General features: G+C 32.8%; 2 protein-coding genes across 6 annotated transcripts in view; one reads left to right on the plus strand and one right to left on the minus strand.

The window, feature by feature from the left end:
* Positions 1–13,966, minus strand: part of Aldh-III (Aldehyde dehydrogenase type III) — a 20,494-nt gene extending 6,528 nt beyond the window's left edge. The window contains exons 1-2 of one of the 5 annotated variants that reach the window (XR_001936816.1): positions 13,778–13,966; positions 7,323–7,419 (exon numbers count right to left, since the gene is read on the minus strand). Coding sequence is in view for 4 of the 5 variants with exons in the window: in XM_018454398.1 (XP_018309900.1) it covers positions 7,323–7,419; positions 13,778–13,837 (157 nt within the window). In the remaining variant the exon portion in view is untranslated. Of the gene's footprint in view, positions 1–2,930; positions 3,268–5,438; positions 5,687–7,322; positions 7,420–13,777 lie in introns of those variants that run through there. The other 4 variants (XM_018454398.1, XM_018454397.1, XM_018454399.1 and 1 more) reach the window with 4 other exon arrangements.
* Positions 13,967–15,280: 1,314 nt separating this feature from the next.
* Positions 15,281–16,572, plus strand: LOC108726664 (steroid receptor RNA activator 1). The gene is made up of 3 exons (XM_018454360.1): positions 15,281–15,611; positions 15,679–16,232; positions 16,337–16,572. Exons 2-3 carry the CDS (start codon positions 15,707–15,709, stop codon positions 16,528–16,530), a joined length of 720 nt encoding a protein of 239 aa, XP_018309862.1. The 5' UTR covers positions 15,281–15,611; positions 15,679–15,706; the 3' UTR covers positions 16,531–16,572.
* The last annotated feature ends 7,847 nt before the right edge of the window (positions 16,573–24,419 follow it).

Genomic DNA, 24,419 nt, shown 5'->3' on the forward strand with positions numbered 1-24,419 from the left:
TTTGCAACTGTTGTAAAATTCATTAATATGATTGGTACAATTATACATTTAGATCCAGTAAAGAACTAAGAGCAAGACGCGTTTGTATTTGAAATATTAAAGGCTATCTCTCAAATTAAATAAGACGCGATATGTAAGAACGCGAGATATAAAAATATTTTATTTTTCAGATAAGATAAACAAATATATTTGTTCGAACAAGAGATAACGACTCGAGAATTTAAGAGGTATTTAACATTATAAATAGAAAAATTGTAAAAAGAAATAAAAAAGAAACTTTAAAAATTACAAGAGGTAAAAAGTAAATTTTATTTTTAAGGAATAATCGGAATAATCTTGAAATAATTAATTTGGAAGCTGATCTCTCTGCATGAAGTCAAAATTCAATAGAGAGAGAGAGAGAGAGAGAGGGGGGGGGGAGAGAGAGAGAGGAAAATTTTTCTGAAAGTTATTATCTTATGTCAATGTAACATTTCCGAGAGCGTATAATTGCTTATTTTTAACTATGATGTTTTCATAGCGGGAGCATAAAAACAAAGAAAGGACGCACGACATTTAAACATGCAAAGGAATCAATCTCGTTTGAAAACAAACGTGTTTTGCTTCGATAAATGACAACTTCCATCTTACATATTATACATACACAGAGTAATAATTAGAAAGTTGCTGAAATTACACGGTTATTTTATAATAAATGGGCAAAAAATGAAATGAATTAAACATTACTCTGTAGTAGAGATCCATTTTTCTCATATTTTTTAGCATAAATTGAAAAGAGGATAGATATCAGACTCGTAAAAATAAAGATATAATAAAATAAAAAGGTCAAAAATTTGTATACTCAATGTTTAGAAGATCTCAGCACATCATTTTCATACAAAAGAGCTTTTCAAAGATATAGTTACTTGTACAGTTAAATTAAAGTCTTTTTCAGGAGAAAAATGTAACACCACAAACAATTGAATAAAAAAAAAGAAACAAAGAAGATTGCAAAAATATGATACTCTCTGGGCTTTGAAACCCCCTTGTTCAGTTAAGAGATAAATAATTGAATATTGCAGACGTTCCAACAGTAGTTAATGTACTTATCAAAACTTCTTCTCTCTTTTTCTCCTGAGATAAACTGTGCTTACTTCACGTTGGCAGTCGTGATGGTTGATTCAATCATCAAGTAAATAATTTAACCAAAGATTTGTGAAAGAGGCGGTCATGTTCATTTTTATCAAAGTAGATTAACTTTAATCCCGGTTTTAATTACTTTTTATCTCTTCTTAATTCTTAGAACTAGAAAAAGATAGAAAATAAGTTAAAACGAGATCAAAGTTAATATATTTCGGACATTGTGCTTGGTTTTATCAATGTAGATTAATTTTAAGCACGATCCAACTAATTCTTCATCTTTTTCTCATTTTTATTAAAAGACGAAGAGTAAATTGAATTGAGATTAAAGTTGATCTACACATTGATGAAAATAGTCATAACACAGTTATTAAAAAATATTAGAAAATACATTTAATAGTTTTTAAATCCTTTTTGTATAACATTTATTTTTACAAGTGCACGTACACTGAAAAAAATTCTACTTATTTAGTTATTTATTTGAATAGCGCAATTAAATATTTACTAAATATAAAAATATTTATTTTGTACAAAAACTAAAGAAAATTAATCTGATTTAATAATCATTTTTCTTTATTGAGTAAATGTATTTATTTATTGTAAGTTAAATGTTTAGCCGGTACTACTCAAATAAACATTTATTTAAATTTAGCACATTTTTTCTTCAGTTATATCCAGCATTCAAAAATTAATTCAATTAAATTGAAATTTATTTTAATTTATTTGCGCTTTAGAGTCCCGGAGCTGGATAGAGATGAATTGAAATCTAAAATCATAAATTCGTGTTTGTTCATGAACATGAATAGGGATTGTATAATATTCCTTTTGCACTAATAATGTGCTAATAAAAATGATGAACATTTTGCAGAACAAAATTTAATACAATTTCATTCATTCATTGCAAAGTCATTAAATTTCAGCAACCTTTTCACTGTCATTCAACATAATGCAAAGTAAGACTAATTTATCGATTTATAAGCATAATTTCTGCATATTCATGATTGACAGCAAACAACTGCGCGATGCAACATAAAAAAAATTATGTAAGAGTCTAGTACACTTTTTATTATCCGCTTTAATCGTTTTATCTGTACATAGCAGCTAATTATCAGCGGTAATTCATAAGGTAATTCATAAAATATTTTATATAAAGCTTTATTCGAAATATTATTAAAAGATAAAAAGATAGACTAAATATTTAATATTTATGATAAATATAAATAAATATTTCTATTAAGTATTTTTTATTTGAATTAATAATGTCTTGTTAAGTATTTCCCTAGTATTTACTACAAGGTTTACAATAAATATTTCATAATGTTTATAATAAATATTTATGAGCTATGCAATGTAAGACAAAAATATTTACAAAATATTTAAAATAAGCCTTATAAATATTTTATAAATATTGTGTGCTGTCTGGGAATTTAATTCCGACATCCATTTCACATTAATCTTAGGGCAGAATCCATAGACGGTGCTCAAGATTCTAAATGGCCTTAAGCTAATGCATGGATCAATCAAAGAGCCGTATTAGCATCTTAAGACATTGTTTGAGATTAAGACCGGATTATGGATTCCAGCCTTAATGTCTCATTAAAATTAGATAATGTTTATATGAATGAAAAGCAAAGGAATACACATTCATCGAATACAAATCCGAGAGCCAAAGGTGCGAAATGTAGGCTGAAGGAGTGTTATGGAAGATCAATTTCAGACGTCACGGTTGACCTTTGGATCCAAAAATCAAGAAGAGACGAGTCCATTAGATGAAACGGAAACGTCGAAATCACGAGAGCGATTATCCTTACCCATGTTCGCGAACACTGCAGGACCGTCTAGTAGGCGTCGTCTAATTGTCGAGTTTGACAACACAAGATTGAATGAGACCCAAACTTAGCAGTTGTAACTTTCCGTGTAACGCAGTTGCGGAATCGGCGTGCTACTACATACTAACTTCCTTATTACGTCAATCTCGAAATAAGAGATCAAAGTGTATACGTGTCTAGATTCGTGATTATCACAATGTTCCAGAACAGCGAGACGAAGGAGGTGGAAAAGGCGGTTTTTCTTGGGATGGAACACGAAGAAGTGAAAGAGCGCCGTTACGGGGATAAAGATAACAATATAACTGACAACTGTCGGATTGTGCGCGAATTTATCAGCAATAAATAAAAATCGGCGCGTTTCGTTAGGAGGGGGAAGTACGGCGGTTTACCGCCAGAGGGCGCCACGCGTCAAGAAAGTATTGGACGGCGGAGAATCTCGGCGTCGGCGAAAGTGAAGGGTAAAATTCAAAAGTCTATTCACGGGGTGGAAACGATTCGAGTCTCGGGAAATGGTCGTTTTCGCATTTCCCTGCATGGAGTGTTCCAGGTAACACAGATGTTGTATTACGCGTTACTTTCTCCCGGAAGCCTCTCGCTCGCTTTTACGATTTGTGATAAGTTTTTTTTTTCACGTCGCGTTAAAGAGCGCAGACCTCTGATCTTTTCCGTGCGATAAAGTTATATTAGCCAGCATTTGATCTACTCTCGATGTTAGCTACGTTCGATTTCTCGATGTTTTTATTTTTCAAGAAAGATACTCTTTTGAGGGGACGATCTTTGACCGAATTCCGAATGATTAAGTTAATCGGCACCATTTATTTATATTATAATATGAATAAAACTATTAAATTAATTAATAGAATTTGTTTAATGTATTGAAGAAAAATTAAGAACAATAAGGTGCATATATATTAAAGGTTTTGTCTTTAATGATAATTTCTATTTTATTTGTACGATACTAATAATTGAATTCGTTTAATGGGAAATTACATAATGTAATTTTTTAATTTGAAATACTGAAAATGATCTAATAGAAAAGTCGAAAACGTTTGTTGTTACTGTAAGATACGAATCGATGAAGTTGTTTACGCATAAAATATTTAACGTTGGCTTTTATACTTCTGTGGATCGATTAATTGTGTATTTTGAAATTAGGTGAAATTATAAAAGTGAGAAAATTCGCAAGGTGTTGATAAAATTATAAATATTCTATTGGAAAAATTCTATTGGATTTGCTCACTTTTGTAATTTTCACTTCATTTCAAGATATACAATCGACTCACTGATTCATATTTCCAGACAGCACAGAATAGTTATGATAAATATTTATTAATATTCATTTTTTGAAATGTTATATATATTTTATATAAAGCTTTATTCGAAATATTATTAAAACATAGACTAAATATTTTATGTAGTATTTATGATAAATATAAATAAATAATTCTCTAATAAGTATTTTTTACTTATGATATTTCATTAAGTATGTTCATAGCATTTATTACAACATTCAAATAAATATTTCATAATATTTATAATAAATGTTTATGATCTGTGTAATCTAAGACCATAAAAATATATTTACAAAATATTTAAAATAAATCTTATAAATATAGTATTTATAAATATTTTGTAAATATTTTATAAATATTGCGTGCTGTCTAGGTTATTATTAAAAATGAGAAAAATGACATTTGATGTATTTAAGAGTATTTTTCATCGGTATTATTTAATGAATCAATAATTTTCTGTTATAAGTTAAAAAATAGTTTTTTCCCTTTTCTGAAAAACTTAACTCTTTAAGTTGTGTCACATTTAAAGTCTTCTTTTCATTGTCAGTCATGTTTTGTGACATGGTGACCTCTTCTACACGTGCATCCGCTTTCTAATATACATATGTGACCTACAGTTTTTAACGCTGGATTCGAGGAATCCGGCCTATTAGAAGAGGTTGTCATAGCAAAAATACTGTCGGTGGTTTGTCGTTGCTTTCAGAGAGATCAAATAAAATGTATGTTCTAGATAAATTTAAATTCGGATTTTCGGTACAGAGAGCAGCCACGCAACTTTCTATGCCACTATCGCCACTTTTGAAGTAAGGAAACAATATTATTTATTACATATATTATATATATATAATTTTTTATGTAAATCTACTCTCTAAAACTTTTAGAACGAATCTCACTTAAAAATTAAAAATCTAGCTACTCTTTTTTAAGACTGGCTTAATTTTCATTCTTTAAAGTGAGATTCCAACGAATTTAGAGAGCATGTTAAATTTAGTTACACATTATTATTATAAAAAATTAATTATTAAATTATTACCGACCAGCCAACAGTCACGTGACGCGATGACTTACAATACCATGAAGCGCGCGCTTCAAACGTGCTCTAATTTACAATTCGAGGTGACAAGGGCATTGACAATACCTTGTCGAATATACACGAAAATGATCGCTCCAAAAAGATATAAAGATATAAGGGACGTACCATTGTGATGCGTCGGTTGTACGTTTATTTTTACACAATCGGTTTTCGTGGTATCCATAGAATCGCTCGACATTTCACACAGAAAGATAATTCTTCAATTACTGTTTGATGCACACGTTAGTTTCAAGTAATATATACTGCGAGGTAATTCACGGCCGTGAGAAACAACAGATCTTTAAATAAATTGCGAGACGATTTGTGCGCGCGCGCGCGCACGTGTTGCCGATTCGTTACCGTCACGTTCTGCACTTCGTACTCGAAATCACTGAGTGCTGTGTCGAGGTTGTCGGATTCTAGACTGGATCTTTGATCGTTTAAAACGAGTTCGTGGCTATGCGAAAGGTGATTCGAAGGTGGGAGTGGAACGGAATTTAAAAACAGTCCGAAGCAATACGCGTCCTTAAACTTAACGTGGTAGACCTTGAAATTTATTTTAAAAAATCAAGATTAAATGATGTAATTGAAGCCTGTAGCAAATACTGAGACAAAGTCTGAATGGAAATAAACCGTAGAAATAAATTCGACCTTAGAACTCAGCGCAAATAAGTTTCAACATGTTAGATACATATCATAAGTTACTATCGGAAAATAATAAAGTATGAGACCTTGTTAATTCTGAATAATAAAACAAACTCATGCTGCAATTATAGTTAACCGCCACGTACAGCAAAATGCTCTGTTATTATGCATCTCAACGATCTCTTATTTATATCTAAACTTGTTTTTAGACTATCCTTAAGTAAAGGACAGAGAATTTCTGTGCGTTGTATACTAGTGTTGTAAACTAGCATGTATACTTGAAAACAAAACTTGAGAAAGAAAGAATAAGAACGAGAATCGTTATCTATTATATGCTTTAAGACTATAGCCGGTATTCATAATTCATTCTTATTTCAAGACCATCTTAAATAATGCTTTTTCCAGTAAATGGGAATGGCTTGAAATGAATTAAAATGGACTTAAATTTTCAGAAATACGCGAGAATTCACGAACATTAAAATGAATCCTTTTCAATCCGAATGTATTTTTATTAATTTATAAGAATTGCATGAAGTGCATTTCAATCTAAAAATGATATCAGCTTTTTCTGTGCATCGTGAATATTTCTTAATTCAAAATTCTAAATATATATCATATATGATGCAGTTTTTCAATTCAATCGAATCTAAAAAAGTTTTAAAGTGAAAATGAACCATTTTTTAATACATCCGAATGCTACTAAAGTAAAATTCTAATCTATTTTAGTTTATTCTCATTATTGGATTAAGATACTAATACGTTCTATGACCGGTTCATTTTAAGACCATACTTAAGATGATCTTAGATATAAGAATCGACTATAAACACCGGCTTATGTCACCTCAAGCGTAAGGTAAAAAAAAAGAGAGAGAGAGAGAAGACTCAATTTATGAGCAGCTTCACATGTTGGAAGTCGCGACGATCTCACACACGTCAAGTTTGAAAAGGTCAAATAATGTAATAACCGCCTCTGAATCAATATACCTTTGTATTTTCTCATTGAAGATGTGAGTTCGCGATTTCAAAGTTCGCGTGCTATATTCAGATACTCACGATCAGTAGCAGCTTGGGTATGAATGCGTAATGCGATAATGCGTAGTAATTTCCAATACTAGTAACATGCTTTTAATAGAAAGAGTTTCGTTAAAAATCTATAATAATACACTTTCCTAAGAACTGAATATTGCTCCCTCACAACGTTATTACAACTCCATTTCAGCTTTCGTTACAATTCCCAGAAGAGAGATATTATATAAAACCAAATAATTGTGACAGGGGGGTTACCGTAAAACGAACAAGATAACATTTTAAATTTAACAAAACTTTTTTTTCTTAGCCTAATTAAAATTCAAAGGAATTACTCACATGATTCGGAAATGTCCAGAACAGCTGTTTGCATATCGATGCGACAGATAGCGGATTTTTTTGCGGCATCCATCGAAGTGTCCAGTATTGTATTAGCCTGAAAAGGAAAATATTTGTTACAAATATTAATTTCTCGATGAAGATCATTTTATTTCGAAGATTTATTGAAAATTTATTTGTGAAACGAACGGATCGAGTAAATTTCTCAAGAAGAGAAAAAATTATTTTCCAAGATAATAACTGACTGATACGTCAGCAATCCGTTTTAATCGTTTGACAATTAAGATTTATATAAGTTTGCATATACGTCGGAATACATCACTCTAATCCACTTTATATAAATCTACAATCGTAAAACGTAAAATTTTATACATATCTTAATGATCGCAAAATGCATTTAACATAAATCCTAATTGTTGCAAAACGTATCAATGTATTTCAAATGTATCAACATGAACCAATCCGTTATGATGTCTAGGTTTCATAATTTATCGATGTGTATTTCTTTAAGAAAACAGATCCATATGGAATATACGTAATTACTAATAACTTAATATACTATACTATAATTATGTAAAAGTTGAAATTACTAGTAATTTACATTTCAACTTTTACATAATTATAGCTTTTTTTCCTCTAATGTTAATCCGCTAATTTCTAATGTTGCCCGCTCGGTGCGTGCTCTATTATTTGCTCTAACGATATGGAAAGCGGAAAATCAGGATTTGTGAGACTCCTTATTGCGCGTCATTTCACTTCCTCGTCGAGAGTGCGAGTTACGTGTATGGCTTCGCATACTGGCCTGGATACCTTCACGTGGATATGAATGTGTAACAATCGTCAGAACGATCAACTTTCGATTTCAGAGAAAATTGTTCAAGGCCCAACGACGTTTTCAACGTCTGTGAAATTTCATGATATAGTCTCATGTATGTCGAGATAAAACTCTTACAGGTATTTAAATGTTCATCGTTCATCACTTGTCACAAATCTTGTCGGAACAAAGTCAGCATCGTACTTTTGTATAAAGTAAAGTTCGCTACTTGTAAAAAAACACATAATCATATAGGTGTTACAGCATTATTTTTAATGCTTATAAACTTGTTTTACATATATGCAAATCGATTGCATAATGGCAAAGGTTAATTATGTATTTTATCGCGGAGTAGTCGACGATAAACAAAATAATTATGAATCAAATGCAATGATATTGTTATTTCTGATTCTCGTTCGTAAAATAATTTTAAGTTGTCTAACGCTGGAACATAACATATATGGAATAAAAATGAAAGATATACATATAGGAATCACAGAGTGAACGAATTGAAGAACGATATTTCTTTCGAGGAAATTTTTTTTTAAATTTAAGAGAAAAGTTGTTCTATTCCGGTTGTGCCACTTACGATTTTATCGAATTTCTCATAATTCATGACATTCTCCTCCTTTATTTCTTACAATATCGTAGATTGGTACTCATATTTCATATCCATAGTTCATTTTTATATTAAGATCATCTTAAGCATGTCTTAAAATGCTAATACGGCTTTGTGATTGGCTTATGACATCTTAATGTATTTAAAACGACCTTAAATGTAAGAATCTATTACGAATTTTAGATTTTGTGGTCTTGTACCAGCTGTTGCTTCGCCACAGCTTATCAAAACATCATTAGTGATTTAAATTTCAATTACAACTCGGTAAACTTGTGTAACATGGCCTAAATAAAATTACTATTATATATATATAGTATATATACAGAGTGTTAGTTAAGTATGTTACCATATTCAACAGAACGATTCTTTGGTTTATTTCAAGTAAAAAAGTCCATAAACATGTGCCCTAAATGGCTTAGTTTCCGAAATAAAAAAATTTAAACGTGTAGTAATAATCTGTTTATTTGAAAGAAATACAGCTTGAACTAGTCAAAAACTAGTCAAAAATAGAAAAACAAAAACAGGTTCAGTTCTTCTGAATGGTAACTCACGTGAGCAAGGCATATTTATGCAGGAAGATATCTCCAACGCAATTTACCGTTTCGTCAAACATTTGCGAACATTCACCTGTTTCGGAAACTAAGCCATTTAGGGCACATGTTTATGGACTTTTTTACTTGAAATAAACCAAAGAATCGCTCGTTGAATATGGCAACATACTTAACTAACACCCTGTATAGCTATCACAGCATATATGTAACTAGAAACCGCACTATTTGAAAGACTGCAACCTGTACGTGATGTTAATAAGACAAATATCATTTTATTCTTGTTTAGTATTTGGTGAACAACAATGATAAATGAACGCTCGAATGAGACTTTGAAAGCTATGATAGGAAACTACTCAATATCCAGAAAAGGATTGAAATAGATTGAAATAGATTCGTTTGATCATCACTAATTTTAAATTCATGATTTTTTTTTAATCCATTTTAATCCAATTCAAATATAAGCAATGTTTGAATCCATTTTAATTTGTGACGTGGAATTGAAACTACTGGATTCCTATTCCTTTCAATCGAAAAAAAATTTTACGGAAAAAATAAGCCATGCAATTCATTTTAATCCATGATACAGGATTGAAATGACGTAATTCTTATTCTTTCAATCTAATGCAGATTTGAAAGCTTCAAATACTTCATAATACGAGATTGAAAGAAAGTGAATCTTATTCTTTTCAATCGAAAAAAAATTCTTTAGGTTGTGAATCGATTTTAATTCATGACACAGGATTGAAACAAAATTTTTCTTATTTCAACAAAGATAATTTCATGTTTTTGGAAATAAATTCTGGTGATGAGTTCTCAGCTCAAATATTGATAAAATTATGCTCATTACGCGTTTTTGTAGGAAACAAAAGAATCTGGCAGAAAAAAAAGCGTCGCTTTATCCCGTGAAGTGAAATATTAATCTTAAGTTGAAGACTGTTCAAGTTAAGAAATCTGTCATATCAGGTCATTCATAAAAAAAATACGATTTAACTGTAAGTGAACCATCTTTTTAACAATATCTATTGAGCAGATATGTCACAGTTGTACATTCCTTAACATTCAAGGTTTATGGATCATCGAAGTAACAGTTGCGTACGATTATAGATAGAAGTCAAGCATATATGCGAGACGTGGTATAGCTTCAAAATGGATGACCGTTTGAGAGCATCATAGAAATTAATTCTCTAATTTAGGTGAAAACGTTTTTTTATTATAATTTTGTCGTGTGTGGATTTTAGAATATGGCGTATTAGTTTATAATACTTATTTTAGCAATAAAACTAGATTAATTAATTTTATAGCTGATTGACAATTTAAATCTATTTGAATCCATAAAAAATGAATCTATTTTAATCCATTTAATCCCATTTAATTTTATAGCTGATTGACAATTTAAATCTATTTGAATCCATAAAAAATGAATCTATTTTAATCCATTTAATCCCATTTAATTTTATAGCTGATTGACAATTTAAATCTATTTGAATCCATAAAAAAGAATTCTGTTATATTCCCGTATATGAATATAGAAAATGATTCAATTTTACAATTCTTTTCTATCTATATACGCATGGATCAAGAATTTGGATTCTAATGAATTAAAATGTATTAAAAATTTTTAATCTATAATATCCGGTAAAAAATTTTTCATGCATGAATATGTATAAATATGTATAATAAACATACATAAACACGTATATATATATCATAAACATATACTATATAATTATACATGAAATAGGTGCATATATGTTTATACAGCCTTCCTTCTTTTGTAAAATTATTTTTTAGTGTAATAAAAATAATCATAATGATGCGAAAATATCAAAAATAATTAAAGGGATAATTTTCGTTGTAGAAAAAAATCAAGTTTGGAGAAATGTAAAAAAAAATTGTTCATATAAATTATAATTTTATATATAATTATTAATTATATATAAAATTATACATAATTGATGTATTCCAGTTGTTTTCAAAATTTTTTCGTATATATAAACAACCCTTTATACGAATTATGCGGTAACACAAATTAATCCCTTTTCTACAAAAAAGTCTTCTATACCATTTTATATTAATCACGCTATATTAATCACGCGCCAATTCGAGTACGAACGTGACATCGAAAATCGAAATCGCAGTTGCTTCAATTCAAACCATACACGTTTTAAATTTGATAGCATAAAATTGGCACACGTGAAATGCCGATGCCGTGTCGACAATGAGAATGAATAGCGTATATTGAATTTTGGGACACAGGTTTGCGACCGAAGAAAGTAATCGCGCGGAACAATTAAACACTGACGAAACGATTGAAAAATTATTTGTTACTATAAATTATAAGTCGCTCCACCGCTCACTCAGCTAGATAAAAACTACATAAAAACTACATAAAAACCTTACGGCCCAAACACAGCATTAGAGAAATAATAAATAAGTAAGAAATATAATATCAAAGATCATCTATGATAGACAAGTTATTCTACATTACGAATTATAATAAATAAACATACACTGAGAAAAATGTTCAGTGCTTTTGATCGGAAATAACCGTTCTAGTGCTTTCTCCGATCAATTTCGAACAGATTCAGGATTGTCCGATGAAGTAACAAATACCTTTATCCGATGAAATGTAATTTTCGATTATATGTGAACGGAATATGAACCATTATATGTCTATCCGTTAAAATTTCATCGGATAAACCTACAACTTGATCGAACATTAGACTTGAACGGGTAAAAAGAGAATATTTTATCCGATCAATTGGAAGCCGCTGGCCAATCGCAAAATAGTCACGTGATCAGCGACTGTTTCCGTAGGCTCTCTAGGCTGATGGTTTTGGCTGCGGTCCACTTGACGCTACAAATCCTTCGAAGCATTCTTTGATTAGTTAATTCGTAAAATTCTTTGTTCTGATTGGTCGCTCAAACGCTTCGAAACGTTTGTAGCGTCAAATGGACCGCAGCCTATAATATATTGCAGCGTAAGTGAGCATATCATGTTGTTGTAAGTTGTAAGAATTAATCTATCACAGACGAATATACGAGACAAATTTTCGACTGTGCTTGGTCAATTCTTGCAATTAAGATCCGGTTGCACTGACGCACTTAAACTTTAAGCGACGTTTAAGGGCCCTGGCACACAAAAAAACTTAAGGCAGTAAGACGTAAGCAGTAAGGAAAAATACCGAGGAAAAAGTAATCCACATTCTTATAAGTAACCTTTTTCTGGTATAAAAATTTACATGTTAAATGATCAATGCTTGTTTATTCAACTCTGTTCGAATCAAATAATTTGATCAGTTAACATTATCTAATCAAATATATATACTTGATCTCAAATTAGACACAGTTGAATAAACAAACATTGATTATTTAACATGTAAATTTTTATACATGAAAAAGGTTTAGGTACTTACTTGTAAAAATGTGGATTACTTTTTCCTCGAATTTCATAGTTTCAAGATTTTTTTGTATTCTGAAAAATTTCGTCATTATCACACTTCTTTTCGATGTTTCAATGATATTGCAGTTTATGCAGCCGAGAATAAGAATACATGCGTAATAAAAATCAAATAAATATTCGCGCTAGAGACACGTTCTCGCTTGACTTCAACATGAAAATAATATTCAATCACATTATGTCCGATCAAGTCTCGATCGGAATAGTCCGTTCAAAAGGTAACGAACGGATATTTCTCATCGGACATTTCGATGAATTTATTTCCGATTAAATATGATCGAATTTTCTTTGTCCGATCACAAAATGGTTGGATATAACCGTTTGTTACTTTTTCAACGGATAATCCGATCATTATGATCGCAAAAAGCCTGGATATTTTTCTCAGCGTATTAATATCTTTTTTGCTCAAGAACCCAGCCAATATTCTCTCGTCGATTCTCATTAGCGGATTGCGTGTTAATATACGACAGATTACTCACTTAATAAACACTTGGCGAGCGTTGCGTCGAACTATGGTCGGTATTCATAGGCCCGTATTCATAGTCAGTTTTTATATTCAAGATCATCTTAAATTCAGTCTTGAGATATCACGAACAATCAGAGGGCCGCATTAGCGTCTTAAGACGCTACTTAAGACAGTTTTGAAATAAGAACCGACTATGAATACCGACCATAATCCGTGGTCCGATTCATGCTGACAACGCTCATGAGCATTATTTGTCTTCGTTCAACATTTGATAAACAACAAAGATGAAATGATTTTTAAGCGTTGTGAGCGTGAATCGGACCACGGCCATAGTCGAATCTTATATTTAAGACCATCTTAAGATATCGTGAACCAATCAGAGGCCGGTATTCACAGTCAGATCTTATATTTAAAACCGTCTTAAGTTTAGCCTTGAGGTGTCATGAACCAATCAGAAAACCGCATTAGTTTAAGACATTACTTAAGACGGTCTTAAAATCAAAACGGACTATGAATACCGCCCTATGATCGTGTGAGAAACTTACTATGTTTGATAATCCTAAATGAGGCGTCCTCGATTCGAGCTGAAGCTGAATTATATTCATCACCACACGGACACAAATCGTCGTTTAATGCAGAAGTCGTTTCTACCGTACCAAAGAATAAACGTTATACGCGATGTAGTCGTTGTCTATATACTTTACGACGAACGGAGATCTGAAGAACTGGACAACGTCATAAATGCTTCTAGTTTTTCACAGCATATTCTTATAAATAAATGTAAACAAAACGCCTCAACCGAGCGCCAAGAAATTCAACACGATTTAACTCCCAAGTTTCGAACCTGTTTAAGCGCTGCAATCAGAACTTTAGACAGATATAAAATATGACGGAATACGATAGGTTACTAAATGCTTCTTTTCCCAAAGCGTCGACTTGGATCTATTGTGCAGCGTATCATGAATAATTAATGGCGACCCCGAATGATCTCACGTACATGCGTTAAGCTTAAATTTATATACGAATTATTTTTTCGAGCTAATTCTCGAGCAGCCTTATACAAAAAACGAGAAATTATAATACTGAGAAACAAGAGTCATTAATTCTTGAGGAAAGAAAACCTGCTCGCGTCGAGTATTAGTTGAATTTATAATAAATTTATCAATATCTGATACAATCTGATACATGTATCTTATTCCTCTTTAATTATAAGTTTCTTTTTTTAACGGGAAGTTGAAAACTCAGCTATGAATTTTGCAAATCATGCTCGCAAGAATGTTGATCGTTCATCACAAACATTTTATTATACATATTAATGGATGTAGAAAGTTTATAAAGGACTTCTATTTATAAATGTAAAAAAGAAATAATTGCATACAATTCTCTGTATATATATTTTTTAGCATTAATTATGCACAAAAAAGTCTCATTACATCTCAAATGTCGTACGCATTGATGACGAATGTAGGAATAAACCTACACTAAAGAATGATGCTAAGGACTCCTATTTATAAATATGAAGAAAATGAAATAATTATTCTTTTCAATTCTCTGTCCATATATATTTATTGTGTATAGAAAAATTCTTTTTCTGAAAAGAATATAATTAGTTTAAATTACAAAATAAAAGTGACAGAGGAGTGCAAAGGATTCCACGTCCATAATTGAAAGTTAAAAAAAATTTTCGAGTTTTTATATTTAACAAACAATTATGAAATATTATCGAACGATCGAGTAAGGTCCGTAATTGACGTAGGAAAGAAGAATTTCGCGTCAAGAAATTAATATCTAGAAAGATTATCTCGTTGCAAACGCGAAATGTGATTATACCCTATAAGCGCATAATATTATTTAATATTTTAAGCATATTCTTAGAATATTAAATGTACAATTAATATTCTAAGAATATGCTTAATATTAAATAATATTATGCGCTTATAGAGTAGGTCTGTTCTTTTTGGCTGAACTTTTGCACTAGTTCATCTTTTTTCCTTTTCTCTCCAGGAGGAAAGAAGTGCAAAAGTTCAACCAAAAAGAATAGGCCTTATAATTTCGTGTTGAAGCTTGAGAGTGGCAGGCTGGCAGCAGCTCCAGACCAGGCATTGAGACACGTGCGCGAGGTGTTTTGTTATGTCATAATAAAGAATGATGGAGAAAAAAGGAAAAACAAACAAGTATCGAACAATTTTTGCATATGAGCGTTTTCCTCTTAATACTAGCGTACGGTATTGTATTTAAAGTAGGACCATCACTCGGTAAAAATGCATCATCATGTGTGTCATCGCTGAAGTCTGACGAATCTTGATATTCACTGATAAGACTGGTGAACGAAAGGAAAATCGTGAAACGACCGAGGAATTCATCTGCAATAATTCTTCCGTACGTATACATATTAAGGATAAAATTGATTTACACGAGATTGTTGACTTCGCATTTTTTTTGTCAGATGTTGAACCTAACCTATAAGCGTGGAAATGGAAGAAATTCCTGCCTCGTCCTCGTCGAGCGACGTAGTTTCTAGTCAGAGATTGTTACCGTCCACTCACGATCCCGGATGGAACGATCCACCGGAGTGGGCATTGTCCTCGCAACATAATTCATCAGGGACATCCACCAGGAGACTCCTGAACAAGCGAGTGGCATTTCCGCTATCCTCGCAAACCCCTTCTCCAGAGAAGGCTACTGTTTCGCCTGCATCATTGAATATGCCTCCTACTTTACAGTCTACCACAGTTCCCACAATAACCACGGCTCCCCATAAGCCTCTTCTGGCTCCTACCGATAAGGACTATACAAAAACAATAGAATCAGATGATAATTTTGATAAAGCTCAAGCTTTGACAGAAATTTTGACCAATTTAGAATCTGTGATGACGGAACAGAAGATGGAAGAGAACAAGGTGAAGGAAATACGAAAACGATTAGATATCATGAAATCTAATTGGCTCGAAAACAAACTGAATGATACAGTACAGAGAAATATCTTGAATATATCGAAAGGTAATGATAAAGTCCTTACATCCATATGTTAAATTATGTATTAATATCAGCACGATAAATATATTTACTGTACACATTTATAATAGCAGTATATATATTTTCAGCGTTGCTAAGAAAAGATATTAAGGAAGCCGACAAAATCCATGTTACTCTTATGATGCAACATGCAACTGTTTGTCGTACTTGGATGCCAGCAATCAGGCATATAATATTCGAATTAAAAAAGAACACTGAGAAATCCAACGTCCTGCAACCAGAGCAGCCACCTCTGTTATTCGTCGATTCGAATAAAAACTGAATTTTTTTATTAGAAGTAAGCTCGTAAATATAAAACATAAAATAATGATAAATATAAGAATTGAAATAATTTAAAAATAACTTGTTCATTGTTCTTTGATATGCCTACACTGCGTACGATATTTTTGCAGTGAATGCATCAAACAATATTTTAATATAATGTTATAATAAATATTTTCCAGTCTTCAAGAGACACAGTGTAACCCAGTGAATCATTTCATCTTTTTAACATTGGCATTAGCAAATATATAATGCAACGATTCATTGGGATGCTTTACATTTGGTGACTTAAGTCAATAAAAGTGTTCTTGTTATTTATGATTGAATGCTAAAAGAAGAATAATATTTGTATCACCAAATGAAAAGAACTCTAGTTTCTTATACTGTGACTTCATCTGTCTTTTGTTGGAAAGCACTTAATATTATGTCACGATTGATTACAGTCTGTTACAGGAAAATTATCCTAAAATAAAAATGAAAGCAGTTGTATTCATAAAAGTTTTTTGTATTTTTCATTTCTCTCTTATGTATATTCACAAAGGACAATTACATCTGTCTTACCACATATCTTTGTCTAAATGTATTCTTACTGTTGATAATAGTCATCGATAGCTAAAATCAATTATTTTTTTATTACTTATATGTATCATATACTCACTACCGTATCCTAAGCATACTTCAATCTTAAGATGGACACATCCACACATCCTGAACGAAATTTATTATTAACTTGAAACTGCCCCTTGTTTATTTTTTCGCCCGTGAAATGAGTCTTTTATACCATTGCTTTCGCTGTCTTCTACCTTCATCACTTCGAGAACTTTGTGTCGCGGCTGATCCGCGCAAAAGTGCTTTACAAGTTATGGCTCTTAGAAAACTTACACTTATAACTTACGACCACTTCTTTAATCGTCAATATATTAAATTTTCTTCCATTCTTCGCGTAAATAAATATTCATAAATACATTTAGGGGAGCGACGACGTGCGTGAAAGCTCTCTCGACTATCTTTCACTCTCTCTTACACTCTCTCATTCTTTCTCATTCATGCTTACTCTCATTCTCGCTCTCGGGAAGAACGTGTCTCGTCAATTTCGCGAGAACTGCGAATCCGCCGAGAGATAATCACGTTCTCGCGCGTCCCCGCCCGAATTTCGATTTAAAATTTCTTCGTGACTTTATCCAAAAATATATATACATATATACGGTCGGTGTATACGTAACGCTACATCCTTACAACGTACATCTTTACGAATTCGGGTCGCAAATTCCACCAACAAACCGAGATTTAGTAGATCATCGTGCGTTTCTTTTTTCTCCCGCTTCTTTGTCGTTGAGCGATATCCATAATCGCGCGAAGTAAAGTTGTTAACATTCGATCGCGGGTTAATGTTAACCGGTGTTGGCCTTGGATTTGATAAATGATAAGTCATTTTCATTTTCTAATTTGCGTTTGCGATTGACAACAGCACTCCGTTTCCCCGACAATTGATAGATTAAGGCGTGTAAGCGGATTTCGCGGGACATATACACCGACTTGTCTGCTTCGTTTCGCTTTGTTTTTTTTCTTTTTGCTTTATTGTTACACATCCATACGCATGCTACGAACTATTTAAAAAATTTGCTCTCGCACTTTCGTTCGTCCTTCACTCGCTACGTTCTCTCTGTTTTTTTTTTCTGGATTTTCTCGCTAGTTTTTTCGTACAAAACAAAATGGCATCTTTTTGGCATTGGAAGAAAAAATACACTCTTCAACGTTTATCTCTTTCTTAATCCGCCTCTCCCCCTCCCTCCTCTTTTTCGCTAATTAATCCCTTTATGGATCAGATTTCGGGTTTCTTTTTCTTCCTTATACAGGGATCTACGCAACAAGTCGAGTCGAAGAATCGCGCAAGTATCTCGTTCAGCGATTTATTAAACAAATTTCATTAAAATTCTATTCGAAAGAAATATTTTATAGCTTTATTTTAACAGATTTGCGCCAGCTAACGAGAAATATCACCGTTGTTGAAATACCACCGTCGTCGTTGCGTATCAGCCTGTACTTCGGACAGTTCGTGATTATTTCGCTCTTCGTGATAACATTGATTATTGTTATTACAAACGCCTCGCTTAATTATTTAATACTATTTTGGCATCGTCGAACTGTATAATTTTCGAGTTTCCGCTTTGTAAAAAAAGTTTCTTTTTTCTTTCAGCAATCTTTCAGCAAGAATAACGCATCTCTTAGGATGTACTTATAGACAGTTGGAAGTTTCGTACGATGGTGTCTCGGGGTGCATTACGTGGCTAAATATACATTTTCGGAAGTCGATGTGAAATTTTGATTTCTTTTCACGATTGCACGCGGTTGCACCGGGCGTCGCGAGAACTCGCGTTCCTTGTCGCATTCTCGGTGATCGATCCATGGATCAAATCGTAACGTGACTCATGATTCGATCTTCGTCGACGCGCGCGCGCGAGAGAGAGAGAGAAAGAGAGACTGATGCTCGTATTCATAGTCAGACCTTGTACTTAAGGCTTCCTTAAATTTATCTTTAGATGCTCAGTAGCCAATGAAATAATTCGTAGAGCATCTGAAGATAAATTTAAGGAAGCCTTAAATATAAGGCCTGACTGTGAATACGGGCACAAGGGTGCTTTCCAGCAAGAGACAGATGATACAGTGTATCACAGTGAATTATTACATCCTTGTAGTCGATGGCTTAGTTTCCACCGAGGAGTTCGAACCGGGTCAGAATACAAGAACCAACCAACTACAGTCGAGCATTCGCCTGTAATTCGACCATAACACAGGAATGTAGTTGGTTGGTTCTTGCATTCAGATCCGGTTCGAACCCTCGGTGGAAACTAGGTCAATGTTAAACGAAGATGATCACGCTTTTGTCACGCTGTGTCGTTTGCTGAAAAGCACTATAAAGGAACATTTCTTGTTATTGTGCGAAGAATAAATCTTGAAACACCCGCGACGCCCGCTGGATCCGAGAATGATCATCACGAAACGCTTAATTAATTGAAACTCGGACAAAGGTGCCGCGTTTTATTGTATTGTCATTTCTGGCGGAATATACGAGGAGGACAATAGCATCTCGCTACATACATTAAGAAAAAAAGGAAAGGAGAGAAAAAGCCATGCGGGGGGAGCCCGATGCTATTCTACATTGTACTCTCACTACCGTCCTTGCTGCCCTTATCTAGAAAAATGGATCGGTGTATCGAGCGGTGTATACGTGCTTAACCAAAAGAAACGAGTCACGTCCAAAATTATCTCGTCCCGTTTTACTGTATCTATATTATACGCGTGTCTATCACGTGAAGAGAAGAAGTTGTAACGAACTCAAGGAGAACAAAGATACGTTCCTTTTTTATGTTTCGCTCATTGAGAGGGAATCAGCACATTGAATTCGATACCAGACGTACAGCGACTTTCTCATACATCTGGATGGGTGGCCTAATTTTTCTTGACAAATTTTTAATTTACTCAACTGTATAAAGATTCCACGTTTTATTTTTTTGTCTCTTGTAGACCTTATCTTTATGAAACTGCGCGAACCGAGAGACAATAAATTCGAGATAAAATAATTGGGAAAATAAAAAAAGGACATTCGATTGACCATTTTTTTTTATCCCCGCCGATGGAAATTTATGAGGCCGAGTAATACGAGCAAAAAATCGACGTGACGTATTGAAATTTTTTACGTGTTATAATAGAGAAAACATCGATCGACCGGTGCACGGAAAGTCAGACAATCCCAACCGAAAGTCGAGCCGTCAGCTTGCCGAAAATAGAAAAAACGGTACAGTACCGTGTTCTCAAACTTAATTAATAAATATATAATATACATTAAATTAGATTACATTACTAGTTATTACTGTTGCCGATATCATTATTATTATTATTATCACTATTACTATTACATGCGATAACTAATGAATGATAATATATTAATGATTCCTATAATACTCCAGTAGGCGAGGGTTGGTCGCGTCTTACTTCTTTCTTTTTTCATTCCACTGATTTGCGGACGCAAAAGAAAAGGGACTCGACTCGGTGAACGCAAACCAAAATCGAAAGCCCGCCCTCAATTCACTCCTTGTTATGAGCTAAAATATAAATTTTGCGCCTTAAAAATCGTACTACGCTTATTTAAAGGATCGCAGATAGATATAGGGAAAATAAATAAATAAGTGGACCTCCTCGGCTACTAATCCTGCTGGGAGTTCTACTCGCCTCGACCTTTCCCCGGTTAGTCCTCCGCGACAAAGTATCTTTACTTACATACAACTCAGTTGTCGCTAAAGGCAGACGATAAATTTCGCGGCAACGAGAGCTGCTCTCCGGGAAGTTTTACTGTTCTATTTATTAACCCTTGACTTACGCTCAGCCCAATGCCACATCCGAGGAAAGTACCCTTTAAACCTTGCCATCAAGTGGTGACATTCCAGGCTTTTGATAAAGAGACATGGCGAATCCTCGTGCTCCCATTTTCTTCGGAAGAGACCCGAATTCTGAATAACAGTGACGAAAATGTAGAAAATGTGAAGACAAAGAAGGCGTGAAACCTTGGTCACAACATTATTAGGAATAATTAATGACGATGGAATGTATACCGATAATCTAACGAGAGCGTAATGGAATTAGAGAGAACAGAGAATGCATCTCTGATCTTCGTTCAGGATTCTTCCGGACTTGGAAATTTTTATGAATCAGAAGCAAAAGCCTGGATATGCCACATCAAGAAGCACCAATCTATCGTATCGAGATCCTCCGAGAAAATCTTCATGATGACAATGGACGTTTGATTCATCGGAAAGCACACTGCCAGAGGCCACGTCGATTAGCCCTGAATTTTAAAGATTATCAGCAGGATCCTGTGCCGCTCGCAACAGGCTTAGACTAAAAGACGATTAATATATATAAATAAAATTGAGGACAATAGAGAAGATAACAGATTAAGTTACAAATCGAATCTTTTCGTTTCTACTAGTTTAATAATAATGCGTCGAATCTCAGAAAACCGATCGAATTCCTTTTTGTCGCACCGAACCGATTGACCTCTCGACTACTTTTCTTTCGTTTTGATGAGACATTAGATACGAATGTCATTATCCATATATATAAAAAAGTTAATTAATTTTTTAAACTGTACGAAAAATTAATTCATACAACCACCATCCTAATAAATTTACTAAATTTTATTAAATAACGTCAAATTTTGTTGCAAACCACAAGCTAATATAAAATCGCATTATTAACTAATTGTTGATTCGAGTAAAAAGGATCAAACAAGGTGGAGCAAGCAGTAAGGGAAGAACGTCAAGAACTGACGATGAAGACAACACCTGGCGTATCCAGCATATACCGTCGACCATTAGATACACCTCTACCTACGCGTCACGTGATTGTTAGATAAATGCTTTGTACTCAGCCGACCCGAAGGGCGCATGGTTAGTATTATATCGCATGCCACTTGAATTAATCGTACTTAGTACTTAGCTATGAGTACAAACACGTAAATAAATACGAGAATAAGAAGCGAAATGTACAAAGGCTAGAAATCAGAGATATACATTACATATCATTTAATTAATTTAAAGATTTGAGATCATTGTGTTTTGTCGTCGTCTGGATTTTTTAGGATTGTGCTTGGACTTTCGCGAAAAATAGTTCAATTAACAAATATAAAAAGGTATTCTCGAAACTATCGGCCCTTTCTTCTTTGACTTCAACAGATCTGAAAAGAAATTTGAAATCTACCGTCTTTGTTAGAATCTGAAAGCGTTCGGATTTAATTGAAACGTTATGAGATATCATTATCGATTCATTAAACACGAGATAAAAATATTAATTTAATAAAACATTATAATATAATATGTAAATATATAATATATAAATGTAATATTATATAAACGGATAGATAAAGGGCATATACCACGAATGCAAGATGTTTTTTAGCTAAGTTTATCTTAAATTCAATACATGTAATCGAGTTACACAATTGTTGGACGTTTCGGCCTTAAATTAGGCCATCTTCAGTATATAAAAATTAAATAAATCTTCAGTATATTAAAATATAAAAAAAATGTGGTGTATACAAATGTACGATTAATCTAAGTCAATTTTCTCTTAACATGTTTAAATATTACATGTCAAAACAAGAATCAAAGAACATAAAGCTAATGTCAAAAAATCTAAAGATTCTCTCACGGTATTATCACAACATCAGATTGATCGTGATCACAAAATGAATTGGGATGACTTTCAGGTACTAGATATAGAACCGTTCTTTCAAAAAAGAATCACGTCGGAAATAATCTTTATTAAAAAACAAATTAATGGCCTGAATAAGCAGAGTGATACGGAAAAATTAGCAGAGACTTACTTTCCGTTGCTTAGCATAGCTCCCTCTTCTTAATACCATTTTATCCTCTCTTTTGAGTCACGTATTTAAAGCAGTGTATCATGATGAGAATTTGGCAGTACATTTTAACTAATTTCACTATTGTGACAAGACATCCACTTTCGATACTAATCTACACAAGTTGACTGGAACGTATGTATTAATTTTCATAAGTGATAACTCGCGCTAGATGAATTGCAAGCTTTGAATTAAAAAAGAAATATTGTGATCATTAGAATCTGGAAATTTTGCGTTCAATTAACAACTTAATACAAGCATTTGGAATATCGGAAACAAATTGGAATAAAAGACGAAATTCGCTGGATATATTGAAAACTCTGTGACTAACAATTAAAGATAGTAGAAAAACAAATTCAACGAGCGTTCTTGCGTAATATTTAGACATGTTAAGAGAAAATTGACTTAGATTAATCGTACATTTGTATACACCATTTTTTTTATATTTTAATATACTGAAGATTTATTTAATTTTTATATACTTAAGATGGCCTAATTTAAGGCCGAAACGTTTAACAATTGTGTAACTTGATTATATGTATTGAATTTAAGATAAACTTCGCTAAAATCTTGCGTTCATGGTTCATATGCCCTTTATCTATCCGTTTTTTTAATTTTGACCACATATTGATATTTATTGTGTAATATTATATATATATATATATTATTATATATAATATTATATGTTTTACATGACAAATAATATTTTCTCTGAAGCTTTCCTTTTTTATTAATTTTGATTTTGATAATCGATATTTTTATGCGATATATTCATATAAATAAACGCTATTATTTAGTTTTTCCTTTTGCTTTTTTTACGAAGTCTTCAAAAAGGTACGATAATTCTGAGATCACGTCGTGCAAGTTTCCTTGGGTGTCTTGAAGTGCATATACGTTCAATGTGTGCTTTTATGTGTACGTGTGATATCGCATGATTCATCATCTAGACTTCGACTAGCTAGTAAGATTACAATTCTACCAACACGAAACCGTTATACGTAGCGATATTACTTAAAGTGTACAGGGTCAGAATACGAAAATCTTCGTATCAAAGTCTTCGCAAGGCGTAGCTTTCATCGGAGCTTTCCTGATACATCAATAGCCTCGATCATTACCATTGTCTCGATTTTGCAGCCTCTATTTCGATTACGAGAGTCTCTTTCGAGTTCAACTCAGTAAAAAGTCAGTATAAAACGCGAGCCCCGACAAAGGGTGATGTAGTCACATTCGGCGAGGCTTTTTTTCAAGCACGTTTTGTCGCTATGTTTAAATCTTGCGTAAAACTCGAAATAGAAAAATGGCAGTGCAAAGTATGTGTTTCTCGTTTTCGGAATAACTAACTATAACGATAATAACAATATAAAGCCTCTCATGGTAAAGTCGCCGCCTCGTCATTTTATCCTCGATCGAATTTATCGTGATTCTTTTTCCAGGATCTTATCTCTCGAATCCTTTATAATTGATTCGATTTT

This window comes from Mycetomoellerius zeteki, unplaced genomic scaffold (genome assembly GCF_001594055.1).
Source record: "Mycetomoellerius zeteki isolate Tzet28-1 unplaced genomic scaffold, Tzet1.0 scaffold433, whole genome shotgun sequence".
NCBI classification, from domain to species: Eukaryota; Metazoa; Arthropoda; class Insecta; order Hymenoptera; family Formicidae; genus Mycetomoellerius; species Mycetomoellerius zeteki.

Excerpts from the sequence above, each read along its gene's own strand:
- LOC108726664 (XM_018454360.1), top strand. The coding sequence starts at position 15,707 with ATGGAAGAAATTCCTGCCTCGTCCTCGTCGAGCGACGTAGTTTCTAGT. Across the intron at positions 16,233-16,336 it reads TATCTTGAATATATCGAAAG|CGTTGCTAAGAAAAGATATT; the intron begins GTAATGATAAAG and ends ATATATTTTCAG.